We start from the raw sequence: 21,610 nt of genomic DNA on the forward strand, positions 1-21,610 counted from the left end.
GTACTTTTTCATCTCTAACATCCGATAAACCATGAACCATATTCTGTAGAAACATTGTCTTGATCGTTTTGAAACTGATGTGTCCCAATCTAGCATGCCACTTCCAGGTGTTGTCATCGAGACGAGATAGCAAGGAGATTGGTCTCCCTATCTTGAGATTAATCTTATAGAGACGATTTGCAGAACGCATGACTCGCACCAAGAGTCTCTCGCTTGGATCGTGAACCGTAGGGTAGTCTTGTCTCATACGGACATCACAGCCTACCTCTGTTGCCTGTCCGAGGCTCAGTATATTACTCTTAAGGTCAGGGATATAATAAATATCAGATACTAGAATCTGTTCTCCATTCTTGCTTTCAAATAGGATCGAACCTTTCCCAACAATGTTTACACACGAGCCATCTCCGAACTTCACTTGCCCTCTTATGTTTCTATTAAGCTCAGAAAAATAAGATTCTTGTCCTGTCATATGATTGCTTGCCCCGTTATCTAAGTACCACATGCCATCTTCTCTGCTGTAGTTCTTAGGGATAAGTTTGTCTTCATTTAAAAACACAACCTCATGCAAATACAGAGTTTGATCCGCCTTCTCTGTTTCTTCTGCTTCAACTTTGTTTGATTCTTGCAGTTTTTGTGTTTTCTCTGGACAAGAGGAGGCATAGTGACCGACCTTGTCACATCTAAAACAAGTTATAACTTTTTCTTTCTTATCTTGAGTTTGATATTTGATTCGTGTATCCATCAGTTCGATCATGTCCATTGAATCTTCCCCTGCCTCGCCCTCTGCCGCGACCTCTGTTGCCTCTGCCACCACGACCGCGACCTCTGCCTCTGAAGTTATTAAATTTCTGATTATAGTTTGATTGTGTTTGATAATCAGAACCTGTAAACAACAACTTTCCTTGTGTATCATCTTGTTTATCTTCTCCTTGTATTCTCTCCTCAAAAGCTTTGAGTCTTCCAACTATCTCTTGGAAGCTAGTAGTATTGAGATTTAGTACTTGTTCCAGAGAGGCAACAAGATGAATGAACTTGTTCCTTGGCACATTGTTTAATATCTTCTTTACCATCCTCGGTTCATCGATCGGCTGTCCAAGTGATGTAGCTTGTGTCGCGATTTCAGATAACTTTCCTGCAAAGCTATCAACCTTGTCTGATTCTCCCATCTTAAGCTTCTCGAAATCAGACATTAGAGTCTGCAAACGTGCCTCCTTGACACGGTCAGCTCCCATATTCCTTGACTTTATCGAATTCCAAATATCTTTTGGTGAAGCCAAATCACCAACCTGTAGTATTAGAGATTATGGGATCGACTGAAATAACAATGCAATCGCAACATCATTCTTTTCATCATCAGTTGAGCCAGGTTCTATAGTCTCCCAAACTTTCTGTATTCTCAAAATCACCTTCATCATCATTGACCAAACCGTATAGTTTGTAGAGGTGAGCTGAGGACATTGGATTGAGACTGAATTTTCCATGTCCTTCGGACGAGTTGTTGTAGCTACTTCGCTCATAGTTTTGAATCAAATCCGATCCTTTGGATTGATCAAAAACACCTTGCTCTGATACCATATTAAATTTGGGCTTATCTTGGGCTTCTAACTAAAAACCAATTGGCAATTAGTAGATTGACTCTAACCCTTTATATATTAATGATAGTCCCTTTAAACTTCAGATGTGGGACTTGGATTGTATCCCAACACAATGATGATATTTAAAAGAAGAAAAAAGTAACAGTGGTTAGAGATAAACTAATGTATTATATAAGTTAGCTTTTTCCCTCTTTATTTGTGAAAAAAGAGGTTACAAAACTCAAATGTGAATACCAACTTTGTGTACGAAACAATGGTGTCAATACGTATCACAGATAGTAATTTGACTATAACATCATCTTGCTGTTGTATAAACAAAGTTTGTGTATATCCATATCATGTGGCCAGAAATTAAGTTGTGAGAGCGTATATATGTTTTTTTTGCATCCGGTAGACAAAAACCATTAATATTCACTAAGATTCTTATCAGGGCTTCTCTAACGTACAATTCTTAGTTTGTTTGTTTTCTCTCCATATCACACATTCATGCCATTATTTCTAAGAGATTTACAGTCGCTAGCTTTAAATATATGTATGCATATCACTAGAAAATCAAATAAACAATATATACATTAAGAGTCGATAAAAAGGAAAACAAACGAAAACATTGAGCGAGGAAGGCACTGAGTTACAAAGACATGAGACTCTCGATATGATTTGGGAAAAAATCGATGCTGTATATACAGTAGTTATCAAGTCCATAACGGCATCTTAAGTCATCACCCACAACCACAATTCCTTCAAACAAAGCTTCTCTAATACTGTTACTCCTCGGATCAAAATATAGAATATAAAACGACTTAGACAATGACCATAGTGTAAAGATAAGCTCACCGGCCTCACTAATAACACCATTGAACTATTGAAGGATAGGGTTTTCCCCCGTAATGGGTCTTTCTCAGAAGAGGTAAAACAATATTTTTATGCCTCCATAGAAAGAGGTAAAACAATATATGATATTTCATTTGCTTATATTTACTCTTTAATTTATCTCTTTTTTTATTTGATTATTTTGGTGTTTGAGTTAACTAAATTGTAATCAAGGTTTTTTTTGAAGTCTTGGCTTTATTTTTTATTTTTAATAATTTATCACAAAATGAATCAACATAATCCTCCAACCTGCATAATTAAGACACTCACTTTATAACCATTTTTTTTATTCACTTTCTCATTTCTTAGCACTACAAGAAAGACGTACATTGTTAGCTCGGAAAATATGCTATCATATGTAATACATAGCGATTTCGTAAATGTTATGATATCGGCAGCTATGGTAGATACCCCATCTATAATAGCGTTATTTTTCTATGCTATAATAAGTTCATATACGATAGCGTTAGTTGAATGTTTTAATTTAGTTTTTTCCGTAGCAATATCTGAATGCCGTTATTTATTTTTTCATAACAATTTATGAAAATTTTCAATTTTTTCTAACAACTCAAATTGGGTGCTATGATATATCAATGTACAATAGCAAATATTGTTTGCCGTAATTTATGTTTTCATAACTCTTTTTCGTGTTGTATTACCTTATTGCATAACTAAATTTCTTCGCTATGATGTATATTATAACATTTTTTTTTGCTATTGCAGATAACATTTTTCTCTTGCTATTATATAGATGACTTAGTGCTATCTTTAAAAATAGAACATGCTATCATATGTAATATATATAATCTGTAATTTCAGAGAAAGAAACCATTTATAACATCTCAAAATCATTCTGAATAACATCCCAAACACAATTCCAAAACATTCCGAATCACAATACCAAACACAATTCGAAATCCAAAATGCAAAACATAAAACATTCCAAATCCAAAATACATAATACTAGTCTTAAACTAGCTGGACCAAAGTTGCTTCATCCCTGATGTAGTTACTTTCAGTATCAATTATTTATCAATCCACAATTTGCAATCAATCAACACACCAAGAATACACAAAATGCTTAATCTATTCTTAATTAAGTAAAAGGTTCTTATGTCACTACTTATCTAATCAAAGTTACTCAAATAAAGTAAACAAGACAATGCAAACTCAAGGCAAACAAACTCAAATAGCAAATATACTGGAAATCAAGAATTAACAAGAGAACCTTGGGCAAAGTAATTGACTTGGGAGATAGCTAATCAATCCTAGATGTCTAAGTAACAATCAAGAACAATCCTATGGCTAGAACACTAATGCAAATCAATTCATTTCCATGATAGAGATCCTATGCTAATCAAGTGATAATCAACAATTTCCAAAGGTAATCACAAGAAAAACATGCAGTAAGAACAAGTTCAAATACCACTAAGCACCCTAATCATCAATTTCCACTGGCTAGGAATGCAAAGCTCTTGAAAAGTTTGGTTCAGGAATTTCATCAAACACCTTGTGGGCATGGAAATCCTAAAGTCTAGATTTAAGCTTGATCAAGGCTATCTAGCAATATTATCACTAATCAAGATAGGAAATGCATAAAATAAACCCTAGACATCAAAGATCAACCATCTATCTCCCTAATCTACCAAGCCCAAAGTTCTTAAAAAATCTACTCACTAATCATCATGATCACACAAAGGAAAGAGGTTTGTCTTTGGGAAATCATAATAAAAGCTTGTAGATTAGGAGATTAGAAAGACAAATTTGCTATTAAGACTGGGAAATCAACCAAAGATTCAATAACCAAGAGTAAACAAGCTTAAGAACCCTAAGTGGCTGCTAAAACAAAAGATAAGATAAGATATATGTCTCCTTAATAGGTTTAGAGTATTTATAGTAAAGGAGAAAAAAACCTAGGTCAACCCAAAACAAACTGGGTCAAACCTGGGTCAACAATAAAACAGGATTAGTGCAAACTCCATCGGCCATGGTTCGGCCGAGTGCTGCGGCCGCGTGTGCTCGACCGGTCTAGGTTTGGCCGCGTCGCCTGGCCGCGTGTGTCTTCGCGCCTTCAGCACTTGAACTCCATCGGTTGAGCTTTGGCCGGGTGGTGTGGCCGCGTGTCTTCTCGCGCCTTGGTCGTCTAAACACCATCGGCCATGGCTTGGCCGCGTGTGGTGCCCGCGTGTGCCTTCGCACTTTAGTCATCTAAACACCATCGGTTGAACTTTGGCCAGGTGGTGTGGTCGCGTGGGATGGCCGCTTGTGCCTTCGCACTCTCACCTTTCGGCAACTACTCCTCTTTGCAATAAAACAGACCCAAATGCTCCAAATGTGTAGGGATCACTCCAAGAACCTGAAAGAATAACAACTAGATGCAAATGCTCCTAAAACAACCTAGAATGACATGATTATGCAAAAACAAGGCTTAAAACCCAACAAAAACACAAGATATCAACTTGATGTAGTTACTTTCAGTATCAATTATTTATCGATCCACAATTTGCAATCAATCAACACACCAAGAATACACAAAATGCTTAATCTATTCTTAATTAAGTAAAAGGTTCTTATGTCACTACTTATCTAATCAAAGTTACTCAAATAAAGTAAACAAGACAATGCAAACTCAAGGCAAACAAACTCAAATAGCAAATATACTGGAAATCAAGAATTAACAAGAGAACCTTGGGCAAAGTAATTGACTTGGGAGATAGCTAATCAATCCTAGATGTCTAAGTAACAATCAAGAACAATCCTATGGCTAGAACACTAATGCAAATCAATTCATTTCCATGATAGAGATCCTATGCTAATCAAGTGATAATCAACAATTTCCAAAGGTAATCACAAGAAAAACATGCAGTAAGAACAAGTTCAAATACCACTAAGCACCCTAATCATCAATTTCTACTGGCTAGGAATGCAAAGCTCTTGAAAAGTTTGGTTCAGGAATTTCATCAAACACCTTGTGGGCATGGAAATCCTAAAGTCTAGATTTAAGCTTGATCAAGGCTATCTAGCAATATTATCACTAATCAAGATAGGAAATGCATAAAATAAACCCTAGACATCAAAGATCAACCATCTATCTCCCTAATCTACCAAGCCCAAAGTTCTTAAAAGATCTACTCACTAATCATCATGATCACACAAAGGAAAGAGGTTTGTCTTTGTGAAATCATAATAAAAGCTTGTAGATTAGGAGATTAGAAAGACAAATTTGCTATTAAGACTGGGAAATCAACCAAAGATTCAATAACCAAGAGTAAACAAGCTTAAGAACCCTAAGTGGCTGCTAAAACAAAACATAAGATAAGATATATGTCTCCTTAATAGGTTTAGAGTATTTATAGTAAAGGAGAAAAGAACCTAGGTCAACCCAAAACAAACTGGGTCAAACCTGGGTCAACAATAAAACAGGATTAGTGCGAACTCCATCGGCCATGGTTCGGCCGAGTGCTGCGGCCGCGTGTGCTCGACCGGTCTAGGTTTGGCGGCATCGCCTGGCCGCGTGTGTCTTCGCGCCTTCAGCACTTGAACTCCATCGGTTGAGCTTTGGCCGGGTGGTGTGGCCGCGTGTCTTCTCGCGCCTTGGTCGTCTAAACACCATCGGCCATGGCTTGGCCGCGTGTGGTGCCCGAGTGTGCCTTCGCACTTTAGTCATCTAAACACCATCGGTTGAACTTTGGCCGGGTGGTGTGGTCGCGTGGGATGGCCGCTTGTGCCTTCACACTCTCACCTTTTGGCAACTACTCCTCTTTGCAATGAAACAGACCCAAATGCTCCAAATGTGTAGGGATCACTCCAAGAACCTGAAAGAATAACAACTAGATGCAAATGCTCCTAAAACAACCTAGAATGACATGATTATGCAACAAGATTATGCAAAAACAAGGCTTAAAACCCAACAAAAACACAAGATATCAACTCCCCCAAACTTATCTCTTGCTGGTCCTCAAGCAAGAACCAAACAAAAAGTGAGAGAGAGAGGTTTAAAAATGGGATTCAGAACCTAAAGGCATGAGATAAAGGATTCAAACCAAAGTCCTTAGATGCAGTTCAATGGTGCTAAAATCAATCAAAGTCCTTACAAATATTTTTCTAGGCTTAACACAATGCAACACTCTAGTTCATCTTCTATCTATTGGCAAAGACTTGCAATCCTATTGAACATCTCTTTCACATTCATTAAAGTGCTTGGTGTGATCTTGCAAATGGACAATAAATCAAGCTCAATTGGTTTAAGGGAAAGGCTGTTTATTAAGTGGTTGGAAATTGGTGTTTTTTGGGTGGTTAACTCTCAAACAAAGAGGAATGCTAGACAGTCATGTAATCTATCTAAGACCAAGAATAATTTGGGCATACAAAGCTTAGCTCTTGATGTTCTACCCACCTAAAAGCTTTTCTACCCCTTATTCTTATCTTTCTTATCTTCCTTTTAAACCCAAAAACTCAACCTTATTCAACTCAACCCCTTTTTCTTCTTTACTTATGGCCTTATTCCTTTATTTTTTTATTGAATCTCTAAGGCTATTCTTGCTTTAAACACTAGCTCATTTTCTTTCTTATTCATTCTATGCTATACTCCCAATTTTGTTTCATTTTTCTTTACTCTTTTCAATTTGATTCTAGGAGACTATAGCAATACTTTCTATCCCTTTACTCTTTTGACCAAGTAAACCATTTATTTCCCTTCTTATTCTCTCTTGTTCCCAAACTTGAACCCAAATCAACATTCTAACCACCTATTTCTTTCAAAAACAGTCCTATTAGCTAGCTATAAAGATTCCAAGCCTAGCTAAAACAAGAGCCAGTTCTTTGTCATTCTCAATACTCTCAAGATTTCACAACCTATAGCATTATCAAGAAGAGGCCTCACTCAACAAATCAATACAAGGCTTGAAAGAAAAGGCTGGGGTTCAAAGGTGTGGCAAGAGATTGGGTTAAACAAAATAGAGTGGCAAATAGAGATAGTTAACCCAACTGAAAGTTCCATGAGCAAGCATTCATAGTCCATATGCAAGATAATTTTAAGATCAAATTAAAGTCCAAATAATATAGAGATGTAACAATTATCAAGCAAGCTTTACACTAGATGAAAATGCTTTCAAGTGACACAATGCTTTTAGGCCTAGATTCTTCATTTTTTTCCCAAAGATTAATCAAGCACCAATGAACTATAAATGAGGGCTTTGGGTTCAATCCTAAGACTCAACCTTTACAAGGCAATTTCATCATCATCCCCAATGCAAATGCATACTAAATGCTTCTAGACTCAATCCTAAAGACAAGAATGAATATGCAAAGCTAAATGCATTTTTTTGATTTTTTTTTAAAATTTTTCAAATTTTTTTTTTTGATTTTTCTCAAAACATAGCTATTAACAAATGCATGACACAAAATGAAAATCAAAATAAAACACAATGTTAGATGGTTAGTCCCTCCCCCAAACTTAATTCACACAGTCTCTGTGTGAGGAAAGCTGAGAAAGAGACTAACAAGACAAAAATAAAAAATAAAAAATGAAAATAAGCAAAGGACTCTATGTACAAGGACTTGGAGTGTACCTCTAGTTCATGGAGAAGTCAAGAGAGTAGGAGGAGTTGCTAGTGCATGGTGTTGGAGATTTCTCTGCTCTTCTCTTCCTACTTTGTCTCCTCTCATATGCTGAAGCTCTTGGTGGGTCATAGAAACCAATGGCATTACTAGGTTCACCATGGAATGAGTGTCTCTCCATTTCATCCTCAACTTCATCTTCTTGTTCTTCTCTTGAGTCCACAACAACTTCAGGGTTTGGATTGGAGGTACTTGCAATGGCTAGTTTAGCTTCCACATTCTTCAATCTGTTGTGCATACTCTTCATTCCTTTGACCAACTTCTTGATGTTTTTCCCTTGCCAGTTAGCCAAACGCTGGAGAAGATGGATGTGGCTGTGTGCTGCTCTAAGAGACTTGTTTGTAGTGGCCTCTTCAAATGGTTGGAAGGCATACCTAGCACTACCATAGACTGGACTAGGAGGAGCTTCTTGTTGATCATCCTCAGCTTGACTTCTCTCCTTGTTTGAAGTTGTTATTGGAATCACTGGCCCATCATCCTTAAAGGAGTAGAGGAAGTCATCTTGTATTTGGCAGCATATTCCAAACATGGCATAGAGAGATGTGACATCCTTTTGAGGGAGCAAGAGCCTCTTCTTCCTAAAGCTTGAGAAAATATACCCATAGTAGACATAGAACCCCTTCTCAGTTTGGCCATCCAAATAAGTTGTCTTCTTGAGGTAGATTGGATCAAGCCTTGCAATATCATGGTCAAACTCTCCTAGCTGAACCCCCTTTGCTTGTAAGATGGGGGTGACAAGACCACCCATACTTAGAATTGGTCTCTTATCACTTGTTGTCCAAACCCAACTTTGGTAATGGAGCAATTGATGGAGGAAGACAGCAGCAACACATGTGTTTTCGGCATTAGAAAATGGTTGGTTCCCTCCTTCATAGGTTCTTATGAAAGGTTGCAGCCCTGCTAGAAGACAACCAAGTTCATTTGCCTGAACACCTCCAGCCTCTCTTCTTGCAAAAAGAGTGTGAGAGAGAACCTTGTGAGCATATCTCACTGTAGGATGCTGAATGCTTGAGTTCTTGAGCTGACCAGGTTTGTACTTTCCCACTCCAATATCTTGCCAAAAAGAACGGAACTCCCTTGGGTTGATGTTGTATTCCAATCTTGTTCCTGGTGGAAACCCATAGATAGCCCCTAACTCTCCAAAAGTCATCTTGTAGTGCTTCCCTTGAACCTTAAACTCAAAATGCCCAAGATCATTAGCTTCCCCTACCATCTCATCTTCATAATAAGTTACTGACAAGGATGCAAGGAACTCTCTTGTTGGCTCAACATAGGTGGGAAAGGCCATATTGAAGAACTGTCCTAATCCCAAAGTTGTGAAGATAGTCTGCATGTCTTCAAGGAGGCCAGCATTGTGAAGGAACTCATGATCTGGGTATCTAGTTGGAGCAAACTTAATTTGCTTAAGTCGCTGCATTAGTTGGGAGTAGGTAGGCTTCTTCTTAAGTTTCTTGCTCTGCTTTTCCTTAGCAGCTGGAGGTGGTGGAAGTTCAGAGTCACTCTCACTCATACCCCTTTCCTCTGAATCACCATTCTCAATCACATGCTCCTTATTTTTCTTCTTGCTTGTTGAAACTTTTTGTGAAGCAAGTGAAGACTTAGAAGGAACTACCTTTTTCTTCTTCTTTTCAACAACCCTTTCCACTACCTCCTTTGTCTTTGTTTGTTTGTCTCCAGGTTTCAAGTTGGTTCTACCCATTGTTCCTCTAAAATACACAAAAACACTTGAAAGATATTAGTAAGGCTCACTAGGAGCCACAATTTGTAACCACAGCTAATAAGTGCCTAGTATCTAGAAGATAAATCAACAAAATTAAACCAAGGGAACAAAGGTGAACCAACTGTGACAAAAACTTCACAAACAAACTCAAAATTTGCTTCCTAAAAATTTAAGAATTTCGATTATCCCCTAACTATGTCAATTTGCCTTCAAAACAGTTAGTCTCTTCCTGGATGATTAAATCAACAAAAGACAAGGTAAAGAAACTATCAAATTAAAATTTCCCCAAAATTTTTGATTTTCTCAATCTCAAGAACCCTAAAAGCTCATAAACCAAAATTTTCGAAATTAAACACCAAACAAAGCAATTCAAACGAAATCTAAACCAGCTAAAGCTATTATGAAGTTCAACAACCCTAAATCAAGGCATATATAACTAGCTGGTTGAATCTAGCACATACTGTGTTTAAACTTGAATGGGGAAAAAGGGGAGATAGAGTGTTGTACCTTGCAATTGAAAACTAGGGAAGCAGAAATGGTAGCTGATAGCAGAAGTAATTAAGGGAGCTTGAAAAACCGAAACTATCACACAAAAATTCTTTGAAATCGATTGAGAGATGAGAGAGATACAAGGTTTTTAGTGTTTTAAGGGATGCAATCGATAAATTGAGAAAAGAGAAGAAGAAATCGGGTTTTAGGAGGTTGAGAGAAGGATCAAACCGGCCAGGATCAAATCGGTTTACTAGGATTGAACCGAATTAAACCGAAAAGGAGAAAGAAGACTTACCTTGGTAGGCTCAATCGGTCAGCCTTTGGCCGATGGCCTTGGCCGATGATACCCACGCGGGGTCGCCTTGCCCGCGTCTCCTGGCCGCGTGTGCGTTCGCACCAAAGACCAACAAATCGTGTTGATTCTCACTCGGCTTCATTTTGACCGCGTGTCGTTGCCGATGGTCTTCACGCGGGGTCGCTTTTGCCCGCGTCTCCCGGCCGAGTGTGCCTTCGCACCAAAACCCAACAATTACTTGTGATCCTCGATCGGCCCTATTTTGACCGCGTATTGTGGCCGATGCAACTCACGCTGGGAGCCTTTGTCTCCTGGCCGCGTGTGCGTTCGCACCAAAACCCCCCTGTTCAACACCAAGTTCACACAAGTCTCCCAAACATTCTAATGTTCAATACTCAGAAACACACAAATTCAAACACACAAACTAAAAAAAAGTAGAGGATATTTACATAAGAATACCATGGGAATGCCTCCCAAGCGCGCTTGTTTTACGTCTCTAAGCTTGACGTTACCGCGCCGCTTAGGCGTTTTGAGGGTCTGAGAGAGAAACAATTGTTCCCTCCTCAATGAAGTCATTTGCCAAGTAGTTCTTTAGCCTCTGTCCATTAACCACAAACTCATTTCCAGCCTTGTTCAGCAACATAAAGGCTCCATAAGGTCTAACCTCTTTGATCTTGAATGGTCCAGACTAGCGGGACTTGAGCTTTCCCGGGAATAGCTTCAAGCGGGAATTGAACAGCAACACCAAATCTCCTTCCTTGAAAACCCTTGGAAGAATCCTCTTGTCATGGAATGCTTTTGTCCTCTCCTTGTAGATTTTTGAACTCTCATAAGCTTCAAGGCGGATCTCCTCTAACTCATTCAATTGCACCAAGCGTTTCTCATGAGCACTCTTGATATCAAAGTTAAGAAGCTTAACTGCCCACATTGCTTTATACTCTAACTCAACTGGCAGATGACAAGACTTTCCATAGAGAAGGTTGAATGGAGTTGTTCCAATTGGTGTCTTGTAGGCAGTCCTATATGCCCATAGAGCATCATCCAACTTCTTTACCCAATCTTTCCTTGTGATACCAACTGTTTTCTCAAGAATTGACTTGATTTCTCTGTTTGAAATCTCAACCTGACCACTAGTTTGGGGATAATAAGGTGTAGCAACCTTATGTTTCACTCCATGTCTCTTGAGAAGACTCTCAAAGACCTTGTTGATAAAGTGTTTCCCTCCATCACTTATGATCACTCTTGGAATACCAAACCTTGGAAAAATGATTGTCTTGAACAACTTCAACACAACCTTTGCATCATTGGTAGGACTGGCTATGGCTTCCACCCATTTAGAGACATAATCAACTGCCACAAGTATGTAATTATTACCATAGGAAGAAGGAAATGGTCCCATAAAATCAATTCCCCATACATCAAACACTTGAACCTCTAAGATAGGAGTTTGTGGCATTTCATTTCTCCTACTGATATTTCCTCTTCTTTGACATGAATCACACTTGGAGATGATCTCTTGAGTGTCTTTGAACATTGTAGGCCACCACAACCCAGCTTGAAGAATCTTTGTGACTGTTTTGAATGTAGCAAAGTGACCTCCATAGGCTGCTCCATGACATAGTTCTACTAACCCTTCAATCTCCTCCTTAGCAACACATCTCCTATAAATCTTGTCTTTACAAAGAGTGTAGAGGTATGGTGCATCCCAATAGTAGTTGTTGATATCTTTGAAGAACTTTTTTCTATCATAACCAACCAAATTTGGTGGCTCAATCCCACAAGCAAGGTAGTTAACATAATCAGCATACCAAGGACCATTCTCTTCCAACCTCATGACCTCTCCAAGCTTCTTGCAAGTCTCATTTGTGTTTTCAAGCAGTTGAATCGCCATTATCTGTTCTTCAGGAAGTGCATCATTGATTGGAATCTCATTGTCAATCCTTAATCTTGATAGATGATCAGCTACTCCATTCTCAATGCCCTTCTTGTCTTTAATCTCCAAATCAAACTCTTGAAGTAGCAATATCCATCTCAACAGCCTTGGTTTAGCATCCTTCTTTGCTAAGAGATACTTCAATGCTGCATGATCAGTGTGAACAACCACTTTTGAACCCACCAAGTATTGCCTAAACTTCTCAAATGCAAAGACAATAGCTAGGAGCTCTTTTTCTGTTGTAGCATACTTGACTTGAGCCTCATCTAATGTTCTACTTGCATAGTATATGACATGAAGCTTCTTATCTTTTCTTTGACCAAGCACTGCTCCAACTGCATAGTCACTAGCATCACACATGATTTCAAATGGCAGGTCCCAATCTGGTGCTTGAACTATTGGAGCACTAACCAACTCTTCTTTTATCTTCTTGAAAGCTTGAAGACACTCCCCATTCAACTCAAACTCAACTTCTTTACACAACAACCTTGTAAGAGGTCTAGCAATCTTTGAGAAGTCTTTAATGAACCTCCTATAGAACCCAGCATGGCCCAAAAAGCTTCTTATTCCCTTGACCGAATTTGGAGGTGCTAGATTGGTCATCACATCAATCTTAGCTCTATCAACCTCAATGCCTTTCTCAGAGATCTTATGACCCAACACAATTCCTTCTTTAACCATGAAGTGACACTTCTCCCAATTCAAGACCAGATTTGTCTCCTCACACCTCTTTAAGACCCTGCACAAATTAGAAAGACAACCAGAAAAAGAATCTCCATAGACAGAGAAGTCATCCATGAAAACCTCCACAACATCCTCAATTAGATCAGAAAAAATTGACATCATGCATCTTTGGAAAGTAGCTGGAGCATTACACAGTCCAAATGGCATCCTTCTATAAGCAAAAGTACCATAAGGACATGTGAAAGTAGTCTTTTCTTGATCATTAGGATGTATGGGGATTTGAAAGAAACCAGAATAACCATCAAGAAAGCAATAATGAGTATGACTAGCAAGCCTCTCTAACATTTGATCAATAAATGGTAAAGGAAAGTGATCTTTTCTAGAAGCAGCATTGAGTCTCCTATAATCAATACACATTTTATGACCAGTTATAGTTCTAGTAGGAATCAACTCATCTTTATCATTCTTAACAACTGTAACTCCTCCTTTCTTTGGCACCACATGTACAGGTGAAACCCATGTACTATCTGATATAGGATATATGATACCAGCATCAAGGAGTTTAAGAATCTCTTTCCTCACCACATCCCTTAAGTTAGGGTTTAACCTTCTTTGTGGTTCAATGGAAGTCATTGATTCATCATCTAAATGAATTCTATGCATGCAAAGAGTTTCTGAAATCCCTTTTATGTCATCAAGTGAATAACCAATAGCTCTCCTAAACTTTTTCAATTCACCTAGAAGAGTAACAGTTTCATGTTCACTAAGCTCCTCATTGATAATGACAGGGTAAGTAGAGTTTTTACCTAGGAAAGCATACCTTAGCCCCTTAGGGAGTGGTTTGAGTTCAATCTTGGGTGCCTTAAGCTCACTCCAATCCTCATTCGAATTTACCTCAACTGAACACACCACTTGCTTTTTCAACTCAAGGAAGCTTTCACCATCTTTAGAAGGCTTGTGAGAGTCAAGAATCTTTTGATATCCCTCACTATCCTCCTTAAGTAACCCAAACTCTCCTTGCTTAACTGTCAAAGTGCTTTGGAGCTCATCTTCTATAGCCAATTCCTCCAAAAGCTCATCAGCCAAAGCTTCCATCTTCTCAATGTAGAACACTTGACCACCAATTGTAGGCTTCCTCATCACTTGGTTGATGTCAAAAGTCAAAGCTTCCTTTCCCAAATTCAATTGAATCTTCCCACCTTTCACATCAATCATGGTTCCAGCAGTTCTTAGAAATGGTCTCCCCAAGATGAGTGGATCTTTTGGTTCCTCATCCATTTCAAGAACAACAAAGTCGGTTGGAATCTCAAAATGACCAATCATCACCGGGAGATCTTCAAGCACTCCAACAGGGGTTCTAATTGATCTATCAGCAAGAACTAGGGTGATCATACACTTCTTGTAGTGTGTGAAACCCAGTCTCTTAGCAACCGAGAGAGGCATCAAACTCACACTAGACCCCAAATCACATAAGCAATGGCCAAAAGATAAAGGTCCTAGAGTGCAAGGGAGAGTGAAGCTACAAGGATCTTCAAGCTTCTTTGCCACCACTTTGTTTTGAATGATAGCACTACACTCATGAGTCAAGATAACCATTCCTTGTAGAGCTTTCTTCTTCTCCAAAACTGCATCCTTGAGGAACTTGCTGTAAGAGGGGTTCAACAAGAATGCATCAATGATAGGCATTGTGATAGCAACATCCTTCATTTGTGCATCAAACATGGCTCTATACTTGTCAACTTGTTGCTTCTTGAACCTCCCAGGAAAAGGCAGCCTTGGTTCATAAGGTGGAGGCACAAACAGAGTTTCTTTGGCAACACCTTTACTTTTCTTGGTAATTTCATCAATGGTCTTGTCTTGCTTAGGCTCCTCAACCACTTTACTCTTCCCTTTGTCAACCACAATTCCTTCAGCTTCTTTATCTTTACCCAAATCTTTCAATATCAGCTCATCTTCATCATCAATCTCAACCACTACCTCCCCTCCTTTAGGCTCAATGTCCCTATTGAGCTCATTTGTTGGTAGCTGCTTACCACTTCTCAACATGATGGCGTTTACAAACTCCTTTGGGTTTGGTTCTGGTTTTCCCGGTAATGAACCCATTTGTCTTGTAGAGGAGGAGGAAGCTTGTCCTTGGACTTGTGTTTGCAGCCTCTCAAACTTAGTATTCAACTCACCATAGACATTGTCAACTCACCATAGAAGAGTATGGCCTTCATTTGTGTAGCAAGTTCAATAGCTCCTCTCCCTTGTCCTTCTAGGAGTTGTCTAAGTAGAGCATTTGTGTCATCTACTTGACCTTGAGGCTGTGGTGCATGCATTTGTTGTTGAGGTTGGGAATAGCTTTGAGGCTTTGCTTGGTAATTCCCTTGAGGCTTTTGTTGATAATTGGGTTGAGAAGGAAAACCAGGTGGTTTTTGTGGTGGATAAGACTGATCTTGTGGGTTCTCCACATTGGTGCTGCGGTAAGAGAGGTTAGGATGGTTGCGGTAATTGGGATTGAACTTGTTATACCCTTGTCCACCCACATAGTTGACTTCCTCTTGACCTTCAACACAAGCATCCATGCCTTCTTGATAAAGTTCACATTCATTGACAAAGTGAACTTGCTTTTGATTAGCCATAAGCATCTTATCCATCTTGTCATTCAATGCTTTGATCTCCTTTCTGTGTTGCTCATTCATATCAGAATAATCTCTTGAGGTTCTGTCATAATCTTCTCATAGTTCCCATCACTTTGAGCAAGATTCTCAACTAGCATCATCCCTTGTTCTGCATTTTGGCCCAAGAAGTTTCCATTGCTTGCTGTATCAAGTAGCATTCTATACTTAGGCAAAACTCCTCTATAGAGTGTACCCAACTGTGACTCTTTGGAGAAACCATGATGTGGACATTGAGAGATGTACCCCTTGAATCTTTCCCAAGCTTCACAAAAACTCTCATTTCCCTTTTGAGCAAAGCTTGATATCTCATTCCTTACCCTTGCTGTTCTTGTAGTAGAGAAGAACTTAGAGAGGAAGGCTTTCTTACACTGATCCCATGTGGTAATGGTGTTCTGAGGCAGATTCTTTTCCCAAATGTGAGCATTATCACCAAGAGAGAAGGGGAAAAGGCGCAGCTTGAAGGCATCTTCAGAGATACCATTGATCTTAACAGTCCCACAAAACCTATCAAATTGATCCAAGTGATCAAGAGGGTCTTCCATTGCCAAACCATGAAATTTTGATCCTTGAACCATGTTGATAAGACTGGCCTTGATCTCAAAGTGATTGTTCTCAACTGGTGGAGCTCTAATTCCAGTTCTATGTCCATTGACATTTGGTGCATCATAGGCTCCAATGAGAGGGGCTTGTCTTGGAGGATGGATAGGAGCTTGGTTTTCATTGGGCTGATCATGTCCATTATGACCAGCGGCTGGAGGTGGGTTGTTCTCCATGGCTTGGCGGGCTAGACGGCGGTTCTCTCTTTCAAGACGGTGAATCTCGTCAACAGGCTGAAACAAGTTTGCTAAGCCGTGGCTTCTCAAGTTTATACACCCTGAAAATCAAAGAAAAACCACCAATGCAACCCAAGTAACAAACAGTGTAAAGTAAATGAATAGTCTCAAGCAAAAATGAAATCCTAATGGTCAATTAGAATGCAAACGGGCAACGGCGCCAAATTGATGTAGTTACTTTCAGTATCAATTATTTATCAATCCACAATTTGCAATCAATCAACACACCAAGAATACACAAAATGCTTAATCTATTCTTAATTAAGTAAAAGGTTCTTATGTCACTACTTATCTAATCAAAGTTACTCAAATAAAGTAAACAAGACAATGCAAACTCAAGGCAAACAAACTCAAATAGCAAATATACTGGAAATCAAGAATTAACAAGAGAACCTTGGGCAAGGTAATTGACTTGGGAGATAGCTAATCAATCCTAGATGTCTAAGTAACAATCAAGAACAATCCTATGGCTAGAACACTAATGCAAATCAATTCATTTCCATGATAGAGATCCTATGCTAATCAAGTGATAATCAACAATTTCCAAAGGTAATCACAAGAAAAACATGCAGTAAGAACAAGTTCAAATACCACTAAGCACCCTAATCATCAATTTCCACTGGCTAGGAATGCAAAGCTCTTGAAAAGTTTGGTTCAGGAATTTCATCAAACACCTTGTGGGCATGGAAATCCTAAAGTCTAGATTTAAGCTTGATCAAGGCTATCTAGCAATATTATCACTAATCAAGATAGGAAATGCATAAAATAAACCCTAGACATCAAAAATCAACCATCTATCTCCCTAATCTACCAAGCCCAAAGTTCTTAAAAGATCTACTCACTAATCATCATGATCACACAAAGGAAAGAGGTTTGTTTTTGTGAAATCACAATAAAAGCTTGTAGATTAGGAGATTAGAAAGACAAATTTGCTATTAAGACTGGGAAATCAACCAAAGATTCAATAACCAAGAGTAAACAAGCTTAAGAACCCTAAGTGGCTGCTAAAACAAAACATAAGATAAGATATATGTCTCCTTAATAGGTTTAGAGTATTTATAGTAAAGGAGAAAAGAACCTTGGTCAACCCAAAACAAACTGGGTCAAACCCGGGTCAACAATAAAACAGGATTAGTGCGAACTCCATCGGCCATGGTTCGGCCGAGTGCTGCGGCCGCGTGTGCTCGACCGGTCTAGGTTTGGCCGCGTCGCCTGGCCGCGTGTGTCTTCGCGCCTTCAGCACTTGAACTCCATCGGTTGAGCTTTGGCCGGGTGGTGTGGCCGCGTGTCTTCTCGCGCCTTGGTCGTCTAAACACCATCGGCCATGGCTTGGCCGCGTGTGGTGCCCGCGTGTGCCTTCGCACATTAGTCATCTAAACACCGTCGGTTGAACTTTGGCCGGGTGGTGTGGTCGCGTGGGATGGCCGCTTGTGCCTTCGCACTCTCACCTTTCGGCAACTACTCCTCTTTGCAATAAAACAGACCCAAATGCTCCAAATGTGTAGGGATCACTCCAAGAACCTGAGAGAATAACAACTAGATGCAAATGCTCCTAAAACAACCTAGAATGACATGATTATGCAACAAGATTATGCAAAAACAAGGCTTAAAACCCAACAAAAACACAAGATATCAATCCCCTGTAATAATGGATATTGTTTTATATCAGTTTTGCACATGAAATACTATAAGCACAAGCATCACAGTAAATAATACTTACCAAAAGCACAAGCATCAGTTTACAACAGTCAATAGATGACCAACTGATCAATTGGCCATGCGATAGATGAACCAAGTGCATCTCTCATATACCCAATCTCATATGATGGCCTCCAAACCGTTGTGTCATCTACCTTGACTATATCTATCCAAACTCGCACATCGTTATTAGAACCCAAGTGAACACAGTGTACCTTTTGCTCTGGATCAGTTGAATGCACCCGTCCTTCAACAACAACCCGCTTCCTTCCGCTACTATCCATTAACTTACACTTCTGATTTTCCTTGATAGCTCCATTTTGTCGCTGACAATTTGACAATATCAACCAATTACTACAGGAATGAGACATAACCATAATCAACTTTTCAGAACATATAAATATAAGTTACTGGAGATCTTCGAAGAGGGGACTGTGCAGCTGTTTGAGTTTCCATTGCATTAGATTTTGGAACTGTTCTTGAAGACTTCTCGCATGATGCTGAGGTTTGTGTCATATGCGATTTAGATGCATAATTTTGAGTAGGAGATAACTGACCTGTTACATCTAGGTTGTTTTCAAAGACAACTTTGGTGACAGGCTATGCTACAAAAGACAGTAAACAGTCCTCTATGTATGTCGCATCTTTTGTAGACCTCCAAATAAATATGTTGGGTTCGTGTACCACATCAACAAAAAATTTTACACCCTTTGGTCCGAGTGGAAGTCCATTCACCAAAGCTTTCTGTTCTTGTGTGTTCCAATGGCCTTCAGCAACAACTACATCATCGTCAGACAGATCAAGTAGTTTGCATTTGTTCGAAGAATTGGTTCTTGTGCCCTATAAAACACATTAATAAATCACTTAAGTATTCTAGATGATCTATAACCTGTACAAACTTTACCAGTGGTGCCATATCTTCTTTGTGGTCCCCCTGTTCTAGACTAACACACTTCATGGCAGGCCATGCAATCATGTGTCCAACAGATTCTTCAATCGTGAACATTTCACCAGCAGGTCTCCAAAGGAATGCTTCGGGTACAGTGGCAGTGTCAACCAATACTTTATAATCTAAAGGACCTAAACGAATCCCACTCACAACATCATCTGGATCCGTCGATATAATACGTCCCTCAGCAACATTCGCAGCATCACCAGCCCGGTCAATCAAAATACACTTTGGTTGTGATTTTTTGTTCAGACTCTACGCAAATTTAGATTATTAAAAGCAAAATCAGAGTGTATAGTTATAAAGAAATCAATATAATGAATTATTAATCACTTACCCTTGCAGCGGAGTTTTCACCAACTTCAGCTTCTTGTCTCTATAACATGCAAGAAAAATATCAAACAATGTTTACATCATTATCCATCAGCTTATTGTACAAATAGAATAATACATTACCTGGTTCTTCAGATTGAAAATTTCATTTTGTAGTTCAGTAACCTTGTGCTTGAGCTTAATTTGATTCTCTTCCATTTCAGCCAAACACTTGTGCTTAGCTTGGAAACAAGCAAATTTGGTCTTAGTCATATTTCTGCCCATTGCCCTCATTCGACCGGGATTATCAGGTCCTAACAGTTGGCTAAGTGTATGTTATCCTTCATTTGTTGCAACTGATGGATGATCAGAATTAACAAGTTCAGCTGCCTTTTTCTGCAAATTTAGTCATTTACATGTAAAAACAGTATAATTTAAATCTATACTGAAAACCAAATTCACGAGGATACTAAATTATAACTTACAATTTTTTCAGCTGCATTTGTATTCACGGGTGTCCCATCCTTTCTATTATGCGATTTCACCCACACTTTGATTCTTGACACTTCATAATGATCTGAAATTTCTTGTTTCTAAACAAATAAATAATATATCATTCAAAATACTTTTTAACTTCTGAGAATTAACAACGTAATTGCATTAAGCGTACCAATTCTTCAGCTAGTCTAACCATTCCTTTGCGGCTACAAGTGTGTGGAATCTGTTTGCGCCTCATTTCCTTATAGAAACAACCAAACAGAAAAAAAAACAAGATATACACTTAGCAAGATTGTTCAATTCACATAAGAGACGGAAAGAAAAAAGCTACTAACCTGTCATGTGAATTGAGATAAATAAAAGCTTGTTCAGTTCCAAGATGTACACTTAGCAACACTTGCAAAACAGAATTAAAGAAAGAGTATAAGTTTCAATTAGATACATAACAAAATCAGATACTTAAACAAAATCGCAGAGACTAATTGGATACATAACTAATCGGATACTAATGTGCTCTGAATCAATTGGATAATGAACAAATCTATTGCATGTAGAAAAATAACTGTGAATTGTTCTAATTTCATAACTGTGAATCAATTGAACAAATCTATTGCATATCCAAAAATCAAAACTTATATAAAACAATCATATGAGGAAGAAAACAACCTTCGAGTGGAGCTCAAATCCAGAACTTAAATCTGGCGGTACTTCAGAGGGCGGTGACGGCGACGGTGATTGGCGAACCAATTGGTGTGTGTAAGAGATTTACAGGTAACTGGGTGAAGTGCAGGAGAAAGACTCGAACAAACCAACCTTCAAATGCAGCTCAAATCCTGCAGAGATTAAGTCCGGCGGTGCTTCAGAGGGCGGCGATGGCGAGTTTAATAACGGAATTGGCTCACGAGATTTTAGGGTTTCAGCAACTAAAAGAGAAAGGGGTGAAGTGAAGGAGAGAGAGTCCGATAAAGTGTTTAGTCTTTTTATTTTTTGGAAAAATTTGCTAAGTGTTTGGCGGAATATGTGATTATAGTTCCTGCTTCTTAAAAAACTATTATAGCATTTATACAATGCTATCATATGGTAACCAAATTATAAACTCAACTTTGATAGCAGTTTTGAAAATCGTGCTATTACGAGGTGCTATCAATGTATATATTTTTTGTAGTGTAGAGAACTATATATTCTGGAAAAATTTGGTAAAGAATTCCAGATATAAAAGTTCAGGGGATTGAACCTAACGTGAATTTAACATGCAACCTTCTGATCCGGATTCATACACGCAACCATTGGGCCATGAATCCGGATGTTAAAAACTCAATACTTAATCGTATTTATCCGTAATTAATCAATTATACTATAAATAGTTCTTCAATTGGTTTGGTGTTTTGTCTTTAATTTTCAATTAGATAACAACCCGCACTATGTGCGATACAAAATAATTTTTACTGT

The 21,610-nt window shown here is 38.7% G+C and overlaps 1 protein-coding gene, 1 non-coding gene and 2 pseudogenes across 2 annotated transcripts; 1 reads left to right on the forward strand and 3 right to left on the reverse strand.

Annotated features, from left to right (window-relative positions):
- Nucleotides 1-5,677: 5,677 nt before the first annotated feature.
- Nucleotides 5,678-10,470, reverse strand: LOC147919324 (uncharacterized). The gene is made up of 2 exons (XM_087505776.1): nucleotides 10,312-10,470; nucleotides 5,678-9,790 (listed from the first exon to the last, which is right to left on the reverse strand). Exon 2 carries the CDS (start codon nucleotides 9,781-9,783, stop codon nucleotides 8,038-8,040), a length of 1,746 nt encoding a protein of 581 aa, XP_087361902.1. The 5' UTR covers nucleotides 9,784-9,790; nucleotides 10,312-10,470; the 3' UTR covers nucleotides 5,678-8,037.
- Nucleotides 10,471-11,111: 641 nt separating this feature from the next.
- Nucleotides 11,112-16,644, reverse strand: LOC147919325 (uncharacterized; annotated as a pseudogene).
- LOC147919326 (small nucleolar RNA R71) lies at nucleotides 16,085-16,191 on the forward strand. Its single transcript, XR_015594215.1, has one exon. It is a non-coding gene; the product is annotated as a small nucleolar RNA R71 (small nucleolar RNA).
- Nucleotides 16,645-18,452: 1,808 nt separating the features above from the next.
- Nucleotides 18,453-20,402, reverse strand: LOC147919327 (uncharacterized; annotated as a pseudogene).
- Nucleotides 20,403-21,610: the final 1,208 nt, after the last annotated feature.

This window comes from Camelina sativa, chromosome 20 (genome assembly GCF_030686135.1).
Source record: "Camelina sativa cultivar CO46 ecotype springtype chromosome 20, ASM3068613v1".
Taxonomy (NCBI): Eukaryota; Viridiplantae; Streptophyta; class Magnoliopsida; order Brassicales; family Brassicaceae; genus Camelina; species Camelina sativa.